This window comes from Sarcophilus harrisii, chromosome 3, assembly GCF_902635505.1.
Source record: "Sarcophilus harrisii chromosome 3, mSarHar1.11, whole genome shotgun sequence".
Classification (NCBI taxonomy): Eukaryota; Metazoa; Chordata; class Mammalia; order Dasyuromorphia; family Dasyuridae; genus Sarcophilus; species Sarcophilus harrisii.
Genome location: NC_045428.1, coordinates 606,333,088 through 606,352,929, shown reverse-complemented (window position 1 = coordinate 606,352,929; position 19,842 = coordinate 606,333,088). Strand labels below are relative to the sequence as shown.

General features: G+C 41.1%; 1 protein-coding gene across 4 annotated transcripts in view; it reads right to left on the bottom strand.

The window, feature by feature from the left end:
* LOC105750080 (zinc finger protein OZF-like) overlaps nucleotides 1-19,842 on the bottom strand; it is a 51,533-nt gene that overhangs the window by 6,374 nt on the left and 25,317 nt on the right. Inside the window, exons 1-3 of one of the 4 annotated variants that reach the window (XM_031964046.1) lie at nucleotides 10,569-10,617; nucleotides 9,517-9,654; nucleotides 3,287-3,413 (exon numbers count right to left, since the gene is read on the bottom strand). In XM_031964046.1, coding sequence (XP_031819906.1) covers nucleotides 3,287-3,413; nucleotides 9,517-9,549 — 160 coding nt within the window. In that variant the 5' untranslated portion in view covers nucleotides 9,550-9,654; nucleotides 10,569-10,617. Of the gene's footprint in view, nucleotides 1-3,286; nucleotides 3,414-4,971; nucleotides 5,002-9,092; nucleotides 9,189-9,516; nucleotides 9,655-10,568; nucleotides 10,618-19,842 lie in introns of those variants that run through there. The other 3 variants (XM_031964044.1, XM_031964047.1, XM_031964045.1) reach the window with 3 other exon arrangements.

Here is a 19,842-nt window from a genome sequence, read left to right as displayed (position 1 = left end):
AAGGAGAAGAGACCTACAGGATGTGAAAGTGACCTAGGAGATGGACACAGCAGAGTACTTGCCCTTGAAAACAAAGGGCAGCAATAGGCCAACATAACAGCCAGATTCACTATCAACAGAGTAAACTGATTCTTCATGGGAGAACAGTTTGTTTCTAATTTGTTCCTAATTCTAACTTTGTTGCATCAAGGTTGGCAACATTTCAGCTGAAAAGGACTGGGCAGCTTTCAGAGATTTGTCAGACAGTACCCCAGTTACTCATCTGGGACAGAACACTTGGAAATATCCAAACTGGTCTGATGCAAATGGTGGGCAAATTCAGATGCTATGGTTTTTGTGGACTGCATTTACAATGCCTGAAAGCTATTAATGGGCCAAAGGCCTAATCAAGTGAAGCTGAAGTACTCAGTGCTGATGGAGTCACATTGATAAGTGATACCAACAGGATTCTGGAGAGATGGGCTGAACACTTCTGTAGCACTCTGAGGAGATCATGGGTGTTAGGATTCTTACAAGGTGCTAAGTAAGTGGCATTGAGGAGAAAGTGGTTAAATCTAGTTTAGCATTGATTTATCCTACAACAAATACTAGTTTCCTAGTGATATAATGATTTGTGTATACTCAGTGTGGGATATATAAGGAGGAGCTGGAAGGGCCAGGAAGGACAAGCACACTAGAAACTCTCATGGGAGGAGACAGCTTCATTCCATCTTCCACCTTTGTGTTGGCTGAAGGCTGAAGCTGGCAGAGGCAAAGGACTAGCAGTAGGAGCTCTGGGAACTAAGGAGAGAGATAGGACTCTAAGAAAGATAACTGGGCCCCAGGAAGGAGACAAGACTTAAAAGGAAACAATAAAGGATTTGGACTTTATCTCCTGGTTGCATTTCAGGTGATTATTGAACTTAAAAGTAACCTGCTTCCAGAGAACATTAAATTTTAGAGAAGAACATTACACATGGGTATTACCACCTCACACCTATCATATCACCTAAGAAGTCAGGAAAAAATAATGAGGAATGTGGGAATGGATGAGGGAACATGGCAATGCTAATTCACTGTTGGTGGAATTGTTACTAGATCCACCCATTCTGGAGACCAATTTGGGATTAGATCAAAGGGGATATAAAACTCTGCATATCCTGTGATTCAGAAGTAATCCCACTGGGCCTGAATACCAAAGATATCAAAAACGAGGGGAAAAAACCCATATGTACAAAAATAACTGTAGAGCCTCTTTCTGTATGGGAAAGAAAAGGAAAATGAATAGATGATCATCAATAGAGGAATGGCCAAAGAAACACAGAAATTGTCTAAAGAAATAAACTCTTGTCAAAAACAGATTTGGCAAAATGGAAAAAGGAAACAACTCCCTGAAAAGCAGAATCAGTGAAGTGAAAAAGAGAACAACCCCCTAAGAAGTGGAATTGGTGAAATGGGAAAAAAAAATCCAATGAACACAACAAGTCATTTAAAAGTTCAATTGGCCTAAAGGAGATAAAAAGGATAACTGAAGAAAGAAATTCACTAAAAAGTAGATTTGAACAAATGGAAGTGGATGACTCAATGAGACATCAAGAATCAGTCAAAACAAACCCAAAGACCCCAGCCTTTGGGACAAGAATTCATTATTTGAAAAAAATTGATGGGAAAATTGGAAATTAGTATGGCAGAAAGTAGGCATTGGCTCATACTTAACACCATACACAAAGATAAGATCAAAATAGGTTCATGATTCAGGCATAAAGAATGAGATGAACTAGAGGTCATTATTGATCACAAAATAGAAAATTTTGATTATATTAAGTTAAAAAACTTTTGTGCAAATAAAATTAATGTGGACAGGATTAGAAGAGAAGCAATAAACTGGGAAAACATTTTTATACCTAAAGGTTCTGATAAAAGGCTCATTCACAAAATATATAGAGAACTGACTCTAATTTATAAGAAATCAAGCCATTCTCCAGTTGATAAATGGTCAAAGGATACGAACAGACAATGTTTAGATGAAGAAATTAAAACTATTTCTAGTCATATGAAAAGGTGCTGCAAGTCATTATTATTCAGAGAAATGCAAATTAAGACAACTCTGAGATAGCACTACACACCTATCACATTGGCTAAGATTTATAGGAAAAGATAAGGATGAATGTTGGAGGGGATGTGGGAAAACTGGGATACTGATGCATTGTTGGTGGAGTTGTGAATAGATCCAACCATTCTGGAGAGCAATTTGGAACTATTCCCAAAAATTATCAAACTGAGCATACCCTTTGATGCAAGTGTTTCTACCGGGCTTATATCTGAAAGAGATATTAAAGAAGGGAAAGGGACCCACATGTGCAAAAATGTTTGGGGCAGCCCTTTTTGTAGTGGTTAGAAACTGGAAATTGAAGGGATGCCCATCAATTGGAGAATGGCTGAACAAACTGTGGTATATGAATGTTATGGAATATTATTGTTCTATAAGAATTGACCAGCAGGATGAATACAGAGAGGCTTGGAGAGACATATATCATCTGATGCTAAATGAAATGAGCAGAACCAGGAGATCATTATAGACTTCAACAACAATACTACATGATGATCAATTCTGACGGATGTGGCTCTCATCAACAATGAGAGGATCCAAATCAGTTGCACTTGATCTGTAATGAACAGAACCAGGTATATTCAGAGAAAGAACGCAGTGGAAATGATTTCAGACCACAACATAGCATTTTCATGCTTTCTGTTACTGTTTGATTGCATTCTTTTTTTCTTTTCAGGTTATTTTTACCATCTTTCTAAATCCAATCTTTCCTGTGCAACAAGATAACTGTATAAATATGTATACATATATTGTATTTAACATACATTTTAACATATTTAACATATATAGGATTGCCTGCCATCCAGGGGAGAGAATGGAGGGAAGGAGGGAAAAAGTTGGAACAGAAGGTTTTGCAAGGATCAATGTTGAAAAATTAGCCATGCATATGCTTTGTATATAAAAAGCTATAATAATTTTTTTAAAAAAATAAAGTATTAAAAAAAAACCCCATCAAACAGAAATCATGGTTTCCTGGCAATGAACCCTGATCATCTATGGCTCCATCTGCTGAACTGGACGTAAATGATTCATTTAAAAAAGGCTACAAGGAAAGAAAAAAGTGAATGGAGAGCTGGAGCACCCAGAGGACCTAGTACCTAAGGCTGAGATGCACCAGAGTATGCATCCATTCTCTCCTGCTTATGCTATATTTGGCCTGACAACTAAAACCAAGAAAAGACAGGAAATGATCCTTACCCAGGGACAGCAGATTCTGGACATTCTCCAGTGTGACTTCCTTGTACAGCTCCTTCTGAGAAGGATCCAAGAGCCCCCACTCCTCCTCAGTGAAGTCCACCATCACATCCTTGAAGGTCACCAACTCCTAAACCATCAAAAGGCACAAGATTTTGAGCTGAGACTCCAGAATCTATCTGGTCCAACCTTCTTCTACCCAGAGGAGGAAACTGACCCAGAGTTGGAATTTGTCTACCAAAATTCACGTGACCTTTATGATTGTCACAGCCAACACTTTGCAAACAGGAATTCATAGCCCAATGGGATACTGAAAAATGCTTTTTCTCTTTGAAGTAAGACACCTAGGAATACTAAAAGATTTCTGAGTGTACAATGCTTCTCTTGATGAAAGGAAGGAAAATGTTGATGAAGTATCAGTGAAGTAAGAGAATGTGTGTAAGAGAAAGAGAGAAGGGGAGAGAAAATTCCTCCCCATCAGAAGTTTCATAAGTGACATGTTAAGGAAATTCCATGAAGAGTTTGGAAGAAGTTGACAAGGACTTTGTATTCTTGGGTCAACAGAACCTGAACATTCATCACTGAGGAAAGAAAGAAAAAAAGATTTGGTATATTTCCTAAAAGCATGAAATATTCCTAACTGGATGAAAGCAAGATTCCTAGAGATATATTACTCCCAATATGTCCATGACAGTGTAGTATGAGACCGCTTTCAGCCACATCAAGCATTCTCCATTCTTACACTGAGGGGCTGATATGACACTGGGCAGGGGGCGTCATGGACAAAACATCTGCTGTCTTTGTTTTACACTTGGCTTGACGTATAATGGAATGGATTCATTCACTTCAAAACTGAATTACTGAAAAAGGAGAGCAACTCCATGGGGAAAGGAGTTTCTTTCCTTTCTTAAAATGTAATATTTTATGCTAGCTGTGGCAATAAGAGTTGAGAAAGAGATTAAAGGAATTGGAGTAGGCAATGAGGAAACCAAATTATTACTCTTTGCTGATGATATGATGGTATACTTAGAGAATCCCAGAGATTCTACTAAAAAAGTTATTAGAAATAATCCACAACTTTAGCAAATTTTGCAGGTTATAAAATAAACCCACATAAGTCATCAGCATTCTTATATATCACTAACAAAATCCAACAGTCAGCGTTACAAAGAGAAATTCCATCTAAAGTAACTACTGATAGTATAAAATACTTAGGAATCTATCTGCCAAAGAAAATCAGAAACTTTATGAGCAAAACTACAAACTACTTTTCACACAAATTAAGTCTGACCTAACCAATTGGAAAAATATTAAATGCTCTTGGATAAGGCGAGCAAATATAATAAAGATGACAATACTCCCTAAACTAATCTATTTGTTTATCACTATACCAATCAGACTCTCAAAAAACTATTTTAATGACCTAGAAAAATGACAACAAAATTAATATGGAAAAACAAAAGGTCAAGAATTTCAAGGGAATTAATGGAAAAAATGAGGTGGCTTAGCTATATCAGATCTAAAATTATATTATAGAGCAGCAGTTACCAAAACCATTTGGTATTGCCTAAGGAACAGATTAGTTGATCAGTGGAATAGGTTAGGTTCAGAGGACAAAACAGTCAATAACTATAGCAACCTAGTGTTTGACAAACCCAAAGACCCCAGCTTTTGGGATAAGAACTTACTGTTTGACAAAAATTGCTGGGAAAATTGGAAACTAGTATGGCAGAAACTAGGCATCGACCCACACTTAACACCGTACACCAAGATAAGGTCAAAATGGGTTCATGACCTAGACATAAAGAATGAGATTATAAATAAATTAGAGGAACACAGGATAGTTTACTTCTCAGACCTGTGGAAGAGGAAGGAATTTATGACCAAAGAAGAACTAGAGATCACTATTGATTACAAAATAGAAAATTTTGATTATATCAAACTGAAAAGTTTTTGTACAAACAAAACTAATGCAGACAAGATTAGAAGGGAAGCGATAAAATGGGAAAATATTTTTACAGTCAAAGATTCTGATAAAAGCCTCATTTCCAACATACATAGAGAATTGACTGTAATTTATAAGAAATCAAGCCATTCTCCAATCGATAAAAGGTCAAAGGATATGAACAGATAATTCTCAGAGGAAGAAATTGAAACTATTTCTAGCCATATGAAAAGATGCTCCAAGTCACTGTAAATCAGAGAAATGCAAATTAAGACAACTCTGAGATACCACTACACACCTGTCAGACAGGCTAGAATGACAGACTGGCCAGACTGTCTATAATATGGAAAGTTGGAGGGGATGTGGGAAAAGTGGGACACTAATACATTGTTGGTGGAATTGTGAATACATCCAACCATTCTGGAGAGCAATTTGAAACTAGGCTCAAAAAGTTATCAAACTGTGCATACCCTTTGATCCAGCAGTGTCTCTACTGGGATTATACCCCAAAGAGATACTAAAGAAGGGAAAGGGATGTATATGTGCACGAATGTTTGTGGCAGCCCTCTTTGTAGTGGCCAGAAACTGGAAATTGAGTGGATGCCCATCAATTGGAGAATGGCTGAATAAATTGTGGTATATGAATATTATGGAATATTATTGTTCAGTAAGAAATGACCAACAGGATGATTTCAGAAAGGCCTGGAGAGACTTACATGAACTGATGCTGAGTGAAACGAGCAGGGCGAGGAGATCCTTATATACTTCAACAACAAGACTATATGATGACCAATTCTGATGGACCTGGACATCTTCAGCAATGAGATGAACCAAATCAGTTCCAAGGGAGCAGAAATGAACTGAATCAGCTACGCCCAGAGAAAGAACTCTGGGAGATGACTAAAAACCATTACATTGAATTCCCAATCCCTATATTTTTGCCCACCTGCATTTTTTTTTTTCCTTCACAGGCTAATTGTACAATATTTCAGAGTCCGATTCTTTTTGTACAGCAAAATAACGGTTTGGTCATGTATACTTATTGTGTATCTAATTTATATTTAAATATATTTAACATCTACTGGTCATCCTGCCATCTGGGGGAGGGGGGAAGGGGTAGGAGGGGAAAAATTGGAACAAGAGGTTTGGCAATTGTCAGTTCTGTAAAGTTACCCATACATATAACCTGTAAATGAAAGGCTATTAAAATAAAATTTAAAACAATGTAATATTTTATCAGCTGGGGTTGGAGAATGAGCAAATGCATAAGAAAGACATATATAGTTTATTTCTGCAAAAGAAATGATTTCAACATCATGTAAGAACACTACAATAATGGGGATAAGAAATCAAGAGAATGAGTAAAAAGGAAGCTTGACAGCTATCATACAAGAGAGTGCCCACATCTGCAAACACTTTGACGTGCTAGAAGGAATGACCAATTTTCTAACTTGCTGCATATAGGAACTGTGCTTGGGAAATGCACTTAACTGGTGGTGCTTTTCCATTTCATTTCCTTTTAAGTTCCAGCAGAATGATAGGACTGGTTTTTTTTAGAAGTTTTCTTTGGTGGGAGCAATTCTTTTCCTTGCACATAAAAATCTCTTCACTTTCTTTCTCATTTTGATTTTCTTGAAAACATCTGAATCATCTACTTCTCATGTATAATTTCACTTTTAGCTTCCTTTCTCTAGTATTAAGCTGTTACTATTACTATTAATTTTAAAGTAAAATCAACCTACTTGCCTACATAAATTGGTAAACGTTATTTGATAAATGTTACAAAAGGTAATTCATTTCTCAAAATCTAGATTCCAAGAGGAGTTGCTTTCCTAAGGACATCATTGGATCAGGTTCAAGGAACTATTTTTAAATGACCATCTAGCAGAAAAGAATCATTAGAATCATAACCCTCTAAGTTCCATAAACTTATTCACAATCAAATAAAATAAAATTCATTCAGTTGAAAGCAGTCCTGGGTATTGTAGGAAAGAAAATCATTTAAGCACTTAGCAATATCACACTGTAGACTGATTGCACTCAGAAAACAGAACAGTCATTCTGATGCAAAACTTGTTGCCTTAATACCCAATTTTTAGAGGATTTTCCATTAAGGGATGATGTACTCATAGAAAGTCAAACATCACAGTCTCCTTAGAGAACACATGGGACTTTCAGTGAAATCTTATGATTTAGTTTAGGACAAACTCCGTTCCATAAAACTAGATTAAACGAGGGGGATGACATGTCTTCTGGAATCTCAATTTCCCCAAGAGCCATTTCTACTAGTAGAAAAGAGTCTACTGTTAAACTTTGACCTTGGCCATGAGTATGAGTGGAGAAAGAGGAGCCCGGGGGCTCAGGACTGAGGCAAAACTGGTCTCCTGCACCCTCTCAGGAAGGTCTTTGCTCACAGAACTCACAGGAGACTCTGCTCTTTCCTCCTGTCCCACTTTTCAGAGCATACTCTGCCTGGGACTTCTCTTCCTGGCAGAAGCTCTGGGGGAAGAAGCGCCCCCTTTTCCTTCAAATAACTGTCTCCTAGAAATGCAGGGCTGTGCTTGCCCTCCCCGGGTAGGTAGGAGCCGGGAGGTCAGAGAGGTCAGGGGGCCGACCTGTGCTCTCCCCGACCCCCCCTCATAGAACCAGAAGTGGTCTTGGGGGCCCCCTCCATGCTTCTCTCAGCTCTCAGCCCGCCCCAGCGGCCCTGCTCTCCTGACTGGGGAGACTTCTCAATGGCACCAAACCTCACCAGCCACCCTGGTGCTGCTTTGGGTCCCAATCTCTTTCTTCCTTGAACTCTGGGACACACAATCACCCCATTTGCACTTATATTTCAACATCTCAGTGAGGCTTTCATCTAGGAAATGGGCTCTTTCTTCCCCCAATGAGGCAACTGGGGTTAAGTGATTTGCCCAGGTTCACACAGCCAGGAAGTGTTAAATGTCTGAAGCCAGATTAGAACTCAGGTCCTCCTGACTTCAGGGTTGGTGTTCTATTCACTAGCTACACCGAGAAATGGGGCTTTTTAAATGTTTATTTTTAAGCAAGCTTAAGTAAGTCCACTTGATTCTACACTGGCTCTATTAAATATCAATATGGTCAAAGTCCTTTTAAATAAGTTCCTCCTGCCAATCCCTCTAAGAAAACTCGTGGACTCACTTCCTGGGGGATCCTTCTCCTTCATAAAGCTCTTGACAAATGCTGGGTCCCTCCGGGACTACTCAAGCAGCCATGACTGGCCTTGGCCTGGTGTGTGGGGCTATCAGAAAAACCCCTGTAACAGACCTAACTCCAAATGCACGGACCTAATTTTGCTCTTTTCTGAATCATGTCCCTTTTCCTTCCTTGGGCCCTAACCATGAGTCACCCAGAGCTTCTTTGTGAGTCTTCGTACAAGACAAAACCTAACGGAGGCAAAGGAGATCCTTTGAGGCTCAGGAGGAGAGTCTGTGTCTGATACCCCGGGGAGTGGGAGCCACACGTCCCTCACCCTCCCATGGAAAATGTCACCCTCCTGAGTGAACAAATAACTGACAGCTTGGTCTCTGGCTGGGTCCGCCTCTCCCTTTCTCGGGGCATCCCCAGCAAGGCCCCTGACAATTCTCACAACGAGGTCAAAGGGGATCCTATTTCCAGGGCTCCAGGCCCATGGCAGATGCCACAGAACCAGCACCCAAAGCCAGGCCAGGCTTCTCCCACCTTCCCCTCCTCCTCCTGGATCCAGGGACCCCAAGCTCTGGCTGAGCCTTGACAAGACCCTCCATCCCATAACTGGCATCCAGGGCCTTCTCTCCTGGTGTGAATGTCCTCCCTCCTCCCCTGGGCCTCCCGGCCTCCTTCCTATGTCAGTTAAAGTCTCACCTTCTGAAAAAAGAGCCTTTCCAGGTCCCCAAACTGGTGGAGCCTTCTCTCTGAGAGTGCCTCTGGTCTATACTGCTCAGAGCTGGTGTGGTCACCCTTGAGGAGATGTTTGTTATAAAGTGGACTGTTAGCTCAGGGAGGGCAGGGACCCTTAGCCTGGAATGTCCCTTTGTCCCTTCCCCCCGGGGGTGGGCACAGTGCTTGGCACCCAGAAGTCAGATTCTCATTGATGGGACCTGGCAAAGGAGAGGGACTCAGAGAGCCCTGGGAGCAGCCATGGGGCCTGAGGGGGCAGGAAATGGGCAGTGCCAGGTGGACGATTCCTGCCCTGCTGCCAGCCCTGCCAGGCCCCCTCCCTCTGACAGGAGGAAGCTTCCTGGGCTCCCCCTGGGCCGAGGCTGCTCAGCTCCGGGCAGGGACTCACCTGGGACGAGGGGCTCTGGCTGCCGGCGGCCATGTCTCTGGTTCCGGGCTTGGATCCTCTGCCTGCTGGGCTGGGGAGGGAGAGGGAGCCCAGAGAGGGAGGCCGGGGTCTGAGGCTTCTCTGAGGCTGGATGCTGACCTGCCCACAATGAGAGAGAGAGTTCTGAGGGCAGGGAGAGGCTGCTCCCCAGGAGAAGGCAGAGAGATCTCAACTCCGAGAGACAGAGAGAGATCTCGGCTCAGAGGAGGAAGCAGAGAGATGTCACCTGTGGGGGCGGGGAGATCCTCCCAGAACCCCCAGCACTGGACACTAGGATCTCCTGCACAGTGTAGGGAAGGGCCCTGAGAGCATGAGCCGGCGTGGTCAAGATCACAAAGCCTTCCTCAGAATCCCTGGAAGGCCAGTGTGACCTTGACCGAGCCATGATCCCTGTCTGCCTCAGTTTCTCCATCTGTAACATGGAACCCACCTGCCAAAAGCCCCAGAAACTCTGACCCCCGTCCCAAGCCCACCAGGAGGGAAACAGGGCAAGGAGCAGAGCTGGATGGGAGCCCCAGCCCCCCTCCCCCTCCTGTCAGGGAGCCTCCGCCACCCCCGCTGTCCTGCAGACAAACAAACACAAGGACTGGGGAAAGTTCCCCCCGAGACTGCACATGGGGAGCGCTTCCTGCGTCCCGGGCCCGTACTCAGTGCTTTACACAAGGGATGGGGGCGGGGGGACATGGAGGGGCTGCTCTCAGCCCTTTTTTGCACTGGAGGAAACTAAGGGAAACAATGTAACACTACAGAACCCGCCCCCTCCCCAAAGTGTGCAAAGGGCCGCTGGCGGCCAGCGAGGGGAGCCCGCAATACGGCGGCTCCGAGGGGGAGGAGCCAGTTGGGTTCCGAAACAAACACTCAGTGTCCCCCCCCCCCCCCAGCCACAGGGATGCACAAGCGCGCCCCTCCCCCATCTCAGCCCACGCAGGGGAAATCCCTGAGGAGGGCAAAGGCCCCAGATGCAGCCCCCCCCCACGCGCGTGCACGCGGCTCCGTTACACGCCCCCACTCACAGCCACCGCACTTTCGCCCCCCGCTCCTGCCCGCGCGCCCCCACACTCGGGCCTGCACAGACTCTGCCACAAGAGCGGCCCCCAACTGGTGAGGAAGAGGACGGGCCTTCGCAAGAAAGGCGGAAGTCCCAGGCCGCGCCTGCGCACAGCTGCCCTCCTGCCCTCCTCCCCTCCCCCCCTGCCCCACTGAAGTAAACCTGGGACCCGGGAGGCAGCGCCTGCACCCCAGGGGACTCCCGGCATGCCCCGCGGCTCAGCCGCCCAGGGACCGCCGCGGGGTGACGTCACCAGGAGGCCCTCTGCCTGTCGGGGTCCGGAGGCTGGGGCAGAAGCTCCCTGAGAAGCCGCCTCCCCTCTGGGGGATCCCTCCTTCTGCGGAGGGGGCGGGGCCCGAACAGCACCAGGGGTCCTGGGCTGCAGGCGAGTTGGCAGAATTGACCAAGTGCCGGGAACGGCTCTGGTCCGTCGGGGCTGCAGCTTTGGCCCCGTCACCTGCTGCCGAGGGGCCCCTTCTCCCAGGGGGTGGGAGACCCCGCGGCGGGGCCCCGGCGACGCCCTCGTCCCCCCGGGATGTCGCCACACTCCGGGCCCCTCTCCGGAACTTGGGGTGAAATGGGCCGGGCCGGGGTGATTTGGCAAAGGAAAGTTAGTGCTGTGTGACGCGGCTCCCTCAGGGCAGCAGGACTCCGGGGATTAAAGCTCGTAGTTCCCCCAGAATCAGCCTCTGAAGGGAGAAGGATTATCAACGGGGAGTCTCCAAGCGGCTCAAGAAAGGCCTGAGAAATGACCATCTGAACAATCTAACATTCATTTTCTCCAAGTCTCCTGAATGCGCGCACTGCTATGTGAGCTGGGCTTAAATCGGGGGACGGGGAGCTCCCCGCCAGCCCCCCACGCACTGTCACCAATCCCATCATATCCCAGGGAAGACTAAAGTTTTCCTGTCCATTGTTGTTGGAGGCAATTGAGGCTTGGACAGTCACACAAAAGAGGGCAGAAGATACAAAGGGATTTTTTTTTTTTTAAATAGGATCACATCATTTCCACGTACAACAATACCTGCACCTTCCCCACCCCACCCTCCTCTCTGGCATCTGGACTGTTAGGTAGCTGCTTTTTATCAAGCAGGGCGGGCTTCCTAGAGGCAAGAAACCCTCCGTCACACTGCATTAGACAGTGTCTGGAATGATTATTTTTTATTAATTAAGGCTTTTTATTTTCACACGATGTGTATGGATAGGTGTCCGCATTCACCCTTACAAAACCTTGTGCTCTAAATGTTTTCCCTCCCTGCCCCAGCCCCTCAGCAAGTAATCTAATATGCGTAAAATGTACAGTTCTTTCATACATGTTCTCACATTTATTTTGCTGTCACAAGAAAAATCCGGTCAAAAAGGGGAAAAATTGAGGGAAAAAAAATACATACAGCAAGAAAAAGAGTGAAAATACGATGTTGTTATGCACGCTCAGTTCCCACACGGCTCTCTCTGGGGTCAGATGGCGCTCTCTGTCACAAGACCACTGGAACCGGCCTGAATCATCTCGCTGCTGAGGAGAGCTATGGCCATCAGAAGGATTATTTCTAAAACATACAATTAAAATCCTCAAGCTGAATTGTACAAATCACATAGTCTCCCTCCAAAAATCTGGCCCATCTGATCTCTTGTGGTAGAAAGGGGACAGAATTATTCTTTCATGAGTTTTGGAAATACAAGACAAAACCCCCAAACCAGGAGTCCATTTAGAACCAAGGGTGCTTCAGCAGGCCCCCAGCTTCCTGATCCCCATATACTGGAAAGAGGAGGAAAGGCAGGAAGGGATTTGTGCTCAGGTGGGGAAAAGAGCTTGATTTTCACTGGGTTGGGGACTAGGCCACTCATCTCTTTGTGTTTCCCTCCAGCAAGGCCTGGGTATGGGGTTATAATCCCTGGCCACCCAGGGAATCCAATGATTCCTGTGAATTTTGAAGTTCTGTAACAGTCTCATCAGTCATGCTTTTTCAGTGTCAGGTGTTTCTTAGGTCTTCTCCTTTGCTTTGAGGATTTTCTCATTTTCTGTCTTTCTCCGATGGACAAGGCAAATAAAACTCATTGGCACCCATCTGATTCCTTCTCCATCTGTAGAGATACAAGCAAACCCTTTCTGCTTTAACCTATCTGGTCCCTTCTATTTACCACTTTCTAAATCTCTCCTCATCATTTGGTAATTACATTGGAGCTGCTCACACTGGACACTGTCCTTCTGTTGGTTTAAAAAGCCTATATTCTACCCAATTGTAATCCCTTTCTTCCATCTGATTGCTTTTTGGCTGATTGATCATATCAGAGTATTGAAGTTTTAAAGATTCTCTGGGTGTAACCCCAGCTGCCATCATGTGCCACCTGTTTTTGGTTGAGGTTTTGGAGCTAGGCCCTACCTCTCATTTCCCTGGGTCAAACTGCATTCTGAGGTCCAGTGGAAACCCCAGTTGCATTTTCATTTTAGGTCTTCTCTCACCCTGTCTTCTCACTCTATCTCTATGCCTACAATTGGGCTTTCAGATGTCCAACTTTTCCATATTGAAAGCATCAACGAGTTTCTCTGGAAGTCCTTTGCCAAGAGGGACCCTGTCTTCCCATAATTTACATCATAGCCTAGTATAATAAGCATTTGTGCCCACTGTGGCACAGCGTCTTATGATCTCCTCTAAAGGAGCATCTTTGTGTAGCCCCCATATAATTCTTCTACAAATCTCATTAGCATTTTCCTTAGCCAGTTGTCTTATCATAATTCTTGTAGCTTCATTTTCTCTAGTGGTTCTTGTGACATCTGCAGATGTCCCACAAAATCAGCAGAGTTCACTAGGACCTGACTCTATTTTGGTGAAGGCTTCCCCTCCATCTTTTCCTGGGAGAAAGCCCCATGCTTTGATTGCAGCAGTAGCAATTTGCTCATATGCTATCAAAGGGTAATTAATCTGTGCTAAAGCATCTGTATACTGACTTTTACCTTCTGGTTGGTCAAAGGTGATTTTTATATTAACTCTAGTTTGTTAATTGCATTGGGCTTGTATCCTGCATAGTTCACTATACTCCACAAGCCACAACAAGTTTTGTCTAGATTCTAAATGTGTCCTTGCTATAGATTTCCAATCACTAGGGGTTAAAATTTCATAAGCCAAATTCTCCAATATCATCTTAACATAAGATGATGTAGCCCCATTAAGAGTGCAACCCTTTTTCAAATCTTTGATTTTTTCCAAATCAAAAGGAGTGTATCTTCTTTGTTGACCAGAAGAGTCAAACTCTTCAATCACAGGATATGCTTCTATTAAATCAGATATATCCTGTCCTTTTTTCTTTTTTTTTTTTTTTTTGCCTTTTATAATCTTGTCATAGGCTACTTCGTAGGTGGTGCTGATGGTGTCACTGCCCCTCCCCCTATGAAGGGTTAATTGAGGAGGGAAGGTCATGAGATGGGGGATGCCCTAATGGCTCCTGCTGTGAAGCACCATACTCCTTAATTTCATCAGAATTGTACTTAACTCCATTCTTGTCTAATTCTTCATCCTTTTCCCCTAGTTTATCTGGATCCTCCCCTTCCTGCTCTTTCTTCTTTTTACTTATTCTAATACTTATCTAATTTCTTAAATTTATATGTACAAAGTGTTTCTTTAGAAATGGAGTCAGGTCCATTATCATTGTAGTATTCACATAGTTGTTCTCCTACTAATTTCCACTTCTCTATACCTAATTCTTTTTCCTTTGAGAACCAAGGAGATGTGGATTGTACTGTTTCTAAAAGTTCAATGGTCTGCTCCCAAATTACAATAAAATTTTGGTTTCTTATAAATTTAACAAAGCTTTCAACACATTTTCCTTGAAGAGGAAAAGAAGACTGTTTTCTAAACATCTGTCCCATTTTAGCTGAAGCACTAGTTTGGCCCTTTACAAAGTTTTCTTCTTGTACTCACCCTAATTTCTAGGTCACAGATGAAGGTTCCCTAATTTCTGGGTCACAGATGAAGGTTCTTGGTCCCATGTTTGGATGCCAAAATGTAATGTTCTCTGGTTTGGTTTCTTGGGGGTCTTTGGGGGCAAGCCAAACTTCATGAACTTCAGTTCATTAATCACCAGAAGAGTAGCCAGGGGTTAAAGTCCAAATCCTTTATTATCTCTTTACCTGATGCTGGGCAGCTTTCTGGAGAGCCTTTCAGTCTGGCCTTGGTCTTAGTGGGGGAAGTGCAGGAGGCCAGGCCAGCCACCAGGAGCCTGACTGAAGGTGAAATGAATTTCTGTCTCCTTGACTTCGAGAGCTTCTAGTGTACTTGTCCTCTGTGGCTCTCAGTCCCTGCTTATATGCTCCACACTGAGTATAAACCAATCATTATATCACTAGGAAACCATTATTTGTTGTAAGATTAAATTAATCATATTGAGCCATGCTAAACTAGATATCCTTTGTCTCATCAGTTTCACTTAGTACTTTGTAAGCATCCTTGTTTCAAGTTCAGAGTTCTGGCCAATAACACACTAGTCCCAAAAAATTTATATTCAAAATATTAACAGAAAAGGAAATGGAATATCTATTTAATTTTATTGTTCAAAAAAGTAAACACGCCCTAAAGGAGTTTCTTAAGGAAAAAGCATGAGCACCAAATGGATTCACTTGAACATTCTACCAAACACTTAAAATGTCACCTACTTCCAATATTAAATAAATTATTTTGAAATAATAGGCAAAGAAGGGATACCACTAAACTCCTAGGTATTGATACTTAAAAGAGAAAGAATAAAACATGAGAAAGAAAATTATAAAATAATTTTAGTAAAGATATAAATGCAAAATTTAAAAATGTGACCTAGGAGAATACAATATATTGCAAAGATTATATAATGTGATCATTTGGAATTTGTAGCAGGAATGCAGGGCTGGATTTATAGAAGGAAAATTATTCACATAATTGATTATATCTATAATAATAATGAAAAAATTCCTTAAGATTACAGCAATAGCTGAAGCAAAAACTTTTGGTAAAATACAATACTCAATTCTATTAAAAAGCACTTGGAAGTGTAAGCATAAATGGATTTTTTCCCCTTAAATTGAACAAAGCAAAGTTACCTAAAGCCATCAGCAAGTATGACTGGTAATGGCCAAAAGCCAGAAACCTTTCTAGTAAAATCACATGAGAAGTAGGGATTCTACTGTAACTAATAGTATTCAATATTGTATTGGAAATCCTAGCAAGAATAATAAGACATTGAAAAGAAAGTTTCTTTTTGAAGACTATGTGTTGATATGTTAGCAATATTGAAAAGACTCAACTAAAATTAGTTTAAACATTTAATAATTTTAGCAAAAATAAGGATACAAAGTAAATCCACATAAAACATCAGCATTTCTCTATATTATCAACACAGTCCTGCCAGAAAAGATAATAAGATAAAAGATAGGATAAATTTCCTGAAAACACCTGAAGACCTATGGAAAATCTATTAGAATATCAGATATCTCTTCCTAATTGATAAATGCCCAAAAGATATAAATAGACAGTTTCCCAATAGAGAAATCCAATTTATAGTCATGTGGGAAAATGCTCTAAATCATTATTGATTAGAGAAACACTAGTTAAAAGCAACCTTGAGATCATTTTACACTATCAGATTGGCTAAATAATTGAAAGGGAATGTGACAAATATTGGAAGGGATGTGAAAAAATTGGGATCCAAACTCATTATTATTGGTGCAATTTTTATCTGATAAAGCAATTTGGAAGAGTAAACGGTAATTATGGCCAAAGAATTATGAAACTGCCTATGTGCTTTGACCCAACAATGCCACCATTAAACCTATTTCCCATGATCATTAGGGGATAAGGAAAAGAACCTCTATATTTTAAAATATTTATAACAAATCTTTTTCTGATTGCACAAAATTGGAAACTGAACAAGTGTCTCTTAAACTAGGGAATGGTAGAACAAGTTGTGGTATATGATTGTGATGGAGTTCTACTGTGCTAGAAGAAATGTTGAGCTCATTAGTTTGGGGAAAATCATGGAAAGGCTTGAATGAAATAATAGACAGTGAAATAAGCAGAATCAAGAGAATGCTGTATAAAATAGTAGGAGTGTTTTAAGAGCATCATATGTGTGTAACAGGATTCCTATTTTGGGCCGGGAGGGGTATAGGGAAGGGAAAAAGAAAATACAAAGAAATTTACATAACTTTCTTGTGTATTGAAAAGGAATATCAAGACTTTCATGTCATATATATATAGTGGAAATACTTGTTTCATTTCATGAATAAAAATTAAAATGATAACATACTGATAATAATAATAATAAACCTTATCTTGTACAGCCTAATAGAAAATTAGGTCAGTAGAACAGAATAGAAATAAAATACCTTGTGGCAAATTATTATAGGAATCTTGTGTTTAAAAATGTAAAGTGTTAAGTTTTTGTGATGAGAACTCATTATTGGGTACAAATTATGGGGATAACTAGAGAGCAGACTGGCAGAAATTGAACATAGACAAATACCTTGTACTATTTACTAAATAGGTCAATCTAGATATAAAAGGAGAAATATGAAATTTTTAAAAACTCAGAACACATTGATTATCAGTCTCATGGATAACTTTAACACTTCCTAGCTGTGTGACCATGGGCAAGTCACTTAGCCCCAATTGCCTCAGGGAAAAAACAATGAAGAAGAGATAGAAAGCATTATACGGTATGAAATGGATAATTGCAAATACATTTAGTTAAAAGTTTTGTAGCAAAAAATCAAAAAATTTAGCCAAGATCACAAGAAAAGAAACACATTTTTATATACAATTTCTAAGATAAAGATTCCATAATGCAAACATATAAAGAAATTTGCTAAATATATAAGAATATGAATTGTCCTCTAATTGAAAAATACTCATAGAATAGAAAGAGGTAGTTTCTGATGAAGAAGTCAAAATTATGGCCACATGAGAAAATATCCTAATTCATTATTGATTAGGGAAATACAAAGTTAAAACACCATTTTGATATCATTTTGGGGACACTAAGAACCGCAGATTAGCTTCTCAATCTCAAGAACTGAATTCTCACTCTGTCAGTTTTCCCAAAGTGACTTTTGGGTCACAGGGTATATACTGTTTTAAAAATCTTTGGTCATAATTCCAGATTGTTCTCTAAATTGAATGAATCACATTGTTGGTGGAGTTGTGAACGAATCCAACCATTTTGGAGAGTAGTTTGGAACTATGCTCAAAAAGTTATCAAACTGTGCATACCCTTTGATCCAGCAGTTTTCTGGGATTATACCCAAAGAGATTATAAAAAGGAAAGGGACCTTTGCACGAATTTTTTGAACCCTTTTTTAGTGGCTAGAAACTGGAAACTGAATGGATGTCCATCATTGGAGAATGCTGAATAAATTGTGTATATGAAAATTTGGAATATTACTGTTCTGAAGAAATAAACAGGATGATTTCAGAAAGGCCTGGAGAGACTTACACGAACTGATGCTAATGAAATGAGCAGGACCAGGAGATATTAATACTTAACAACAATACTAGATGATGACTAGTCTTGGATCAGGCCATCCTCAGCAACAAGATCAACCAAATCACAATGGACGTAATGAACTAACTAACTATACCCAGAAAAAGAACTCTGGAGATGACAAAAAACCATTACATTAATTATCCCTATTTTACACACCCATTTTGATTTCCTTCACAAGCTAATTGTACAATAATTCAAGTCATTCTTTTTTACAGCAAAATAATTTTTGTCATTATACTTATTGTGTATCTAAGTTATATTTTAATATATTTAACATCTACTGGTCATCCTCCATTTAGGGGAGGGTAGAGGTAAGAGGTGAAAAAATTGGAACAAGAGGTTTGGAATTTTAATCTGTAAATTACCCATGTATATATCCTGTAAATTAAAGGCTATTAAATAAAAAAAATAAAAAAATAAAAAAAAAAATAAATTGAATGAATCAGTTTATAATTTCAGCAACACTATATTAGTGTCCTCAATTAGAGGACAATTCATATTCTTATATATTTAACAAATTTTTAAATGGATGCATTCACAATTCCACCAACAATGTATCAGTGTCCCAGTTTTCCCACATCCCTTCCAACATTCAGCATTATCTTTCCCTGTCATCCTAGCCAATCTGAGAGGAGTGTAAATTGGTATCCCAGAGTTGTCTTAATTTGCATTTCTCTGATTAATAATGACTTGGAGCACCTTTTCATATAGCTAGAAATGCTTTCTATTTCTTCATCCAAAAATTGTCTGTTCATATCCTTTGACCATGTATTGGAGAATGGCTTGATTTCTTATAAATTAGTCAATTACATATTTTCTAAATGAGGCCTTTATCAGAACCTTTGTGTGTAAAAATTTTTTCCCAGTTTGTTGCTTCCCTTCTAATCTTGTCTGCATTAGTTTTGTTTGTGCAAAAGCTTTTTAATTTGATATGATCAAAATTTTCTATTTTGTGATCAATAATGATCTCTAGTTCTTTGGTCACAAATTCCTTCCTCCTCCACAGATCTGAGAGGTAAATTATCCTATATTTTTCTAATTTATTTATAATCTCATTCTTTATGCCAAAGACCATGAAAGTATTTTGACCTTACCTTGGCGTATGGTGTTAAGTGTGGGTCAATGCCTAGTTTCTGGCCAATGGTTTCAATGTGATACAGAAAGGGATCTGAAAGCTCAATGTTGGCATAGAGATAGAGTGAGAAGACAGCGTGAGAGAACAAGATCACAAATCCTGTGTTCAAAATGCAATACAGGCTTCCATTGGGCATCAGAAGTAGATTGACTCAGGGAAACGAAAGGCAGGGCCCAGCTTTAGGGCCCCAGGCCAAAAATAGGTGGGGCATCAATGATGGCAGCCAAGGTTACACCCAGAGAGTCTTTAGAAGTTCGGGACTCAGACATGCTCAATCTGCCAAAAAGCAATCTGATGGAAAAAAGGGATTACATGATCAAGCAGCCAAGAAGCAAACTTATGGGGAAAAGGGATCACAATTAGGGAAAACAGAGTTGTATATAGCTGGGACTGCTGAGATATCACCTGGAGAGGTGAAATCTGTTCTTGTCCAGCCTATGGATCCCTTGCCTCCAGGCACAATAGGCTTGACTATTTCACTTACTGAGAGTGCTTACAAAATAGTGTCCATCCATTCACTGATTTGGAAATCTGGGGAATGTGTAGATAAATATCCCAATGACCAATACAGGTAGACAATGTGTCTCATCACCCA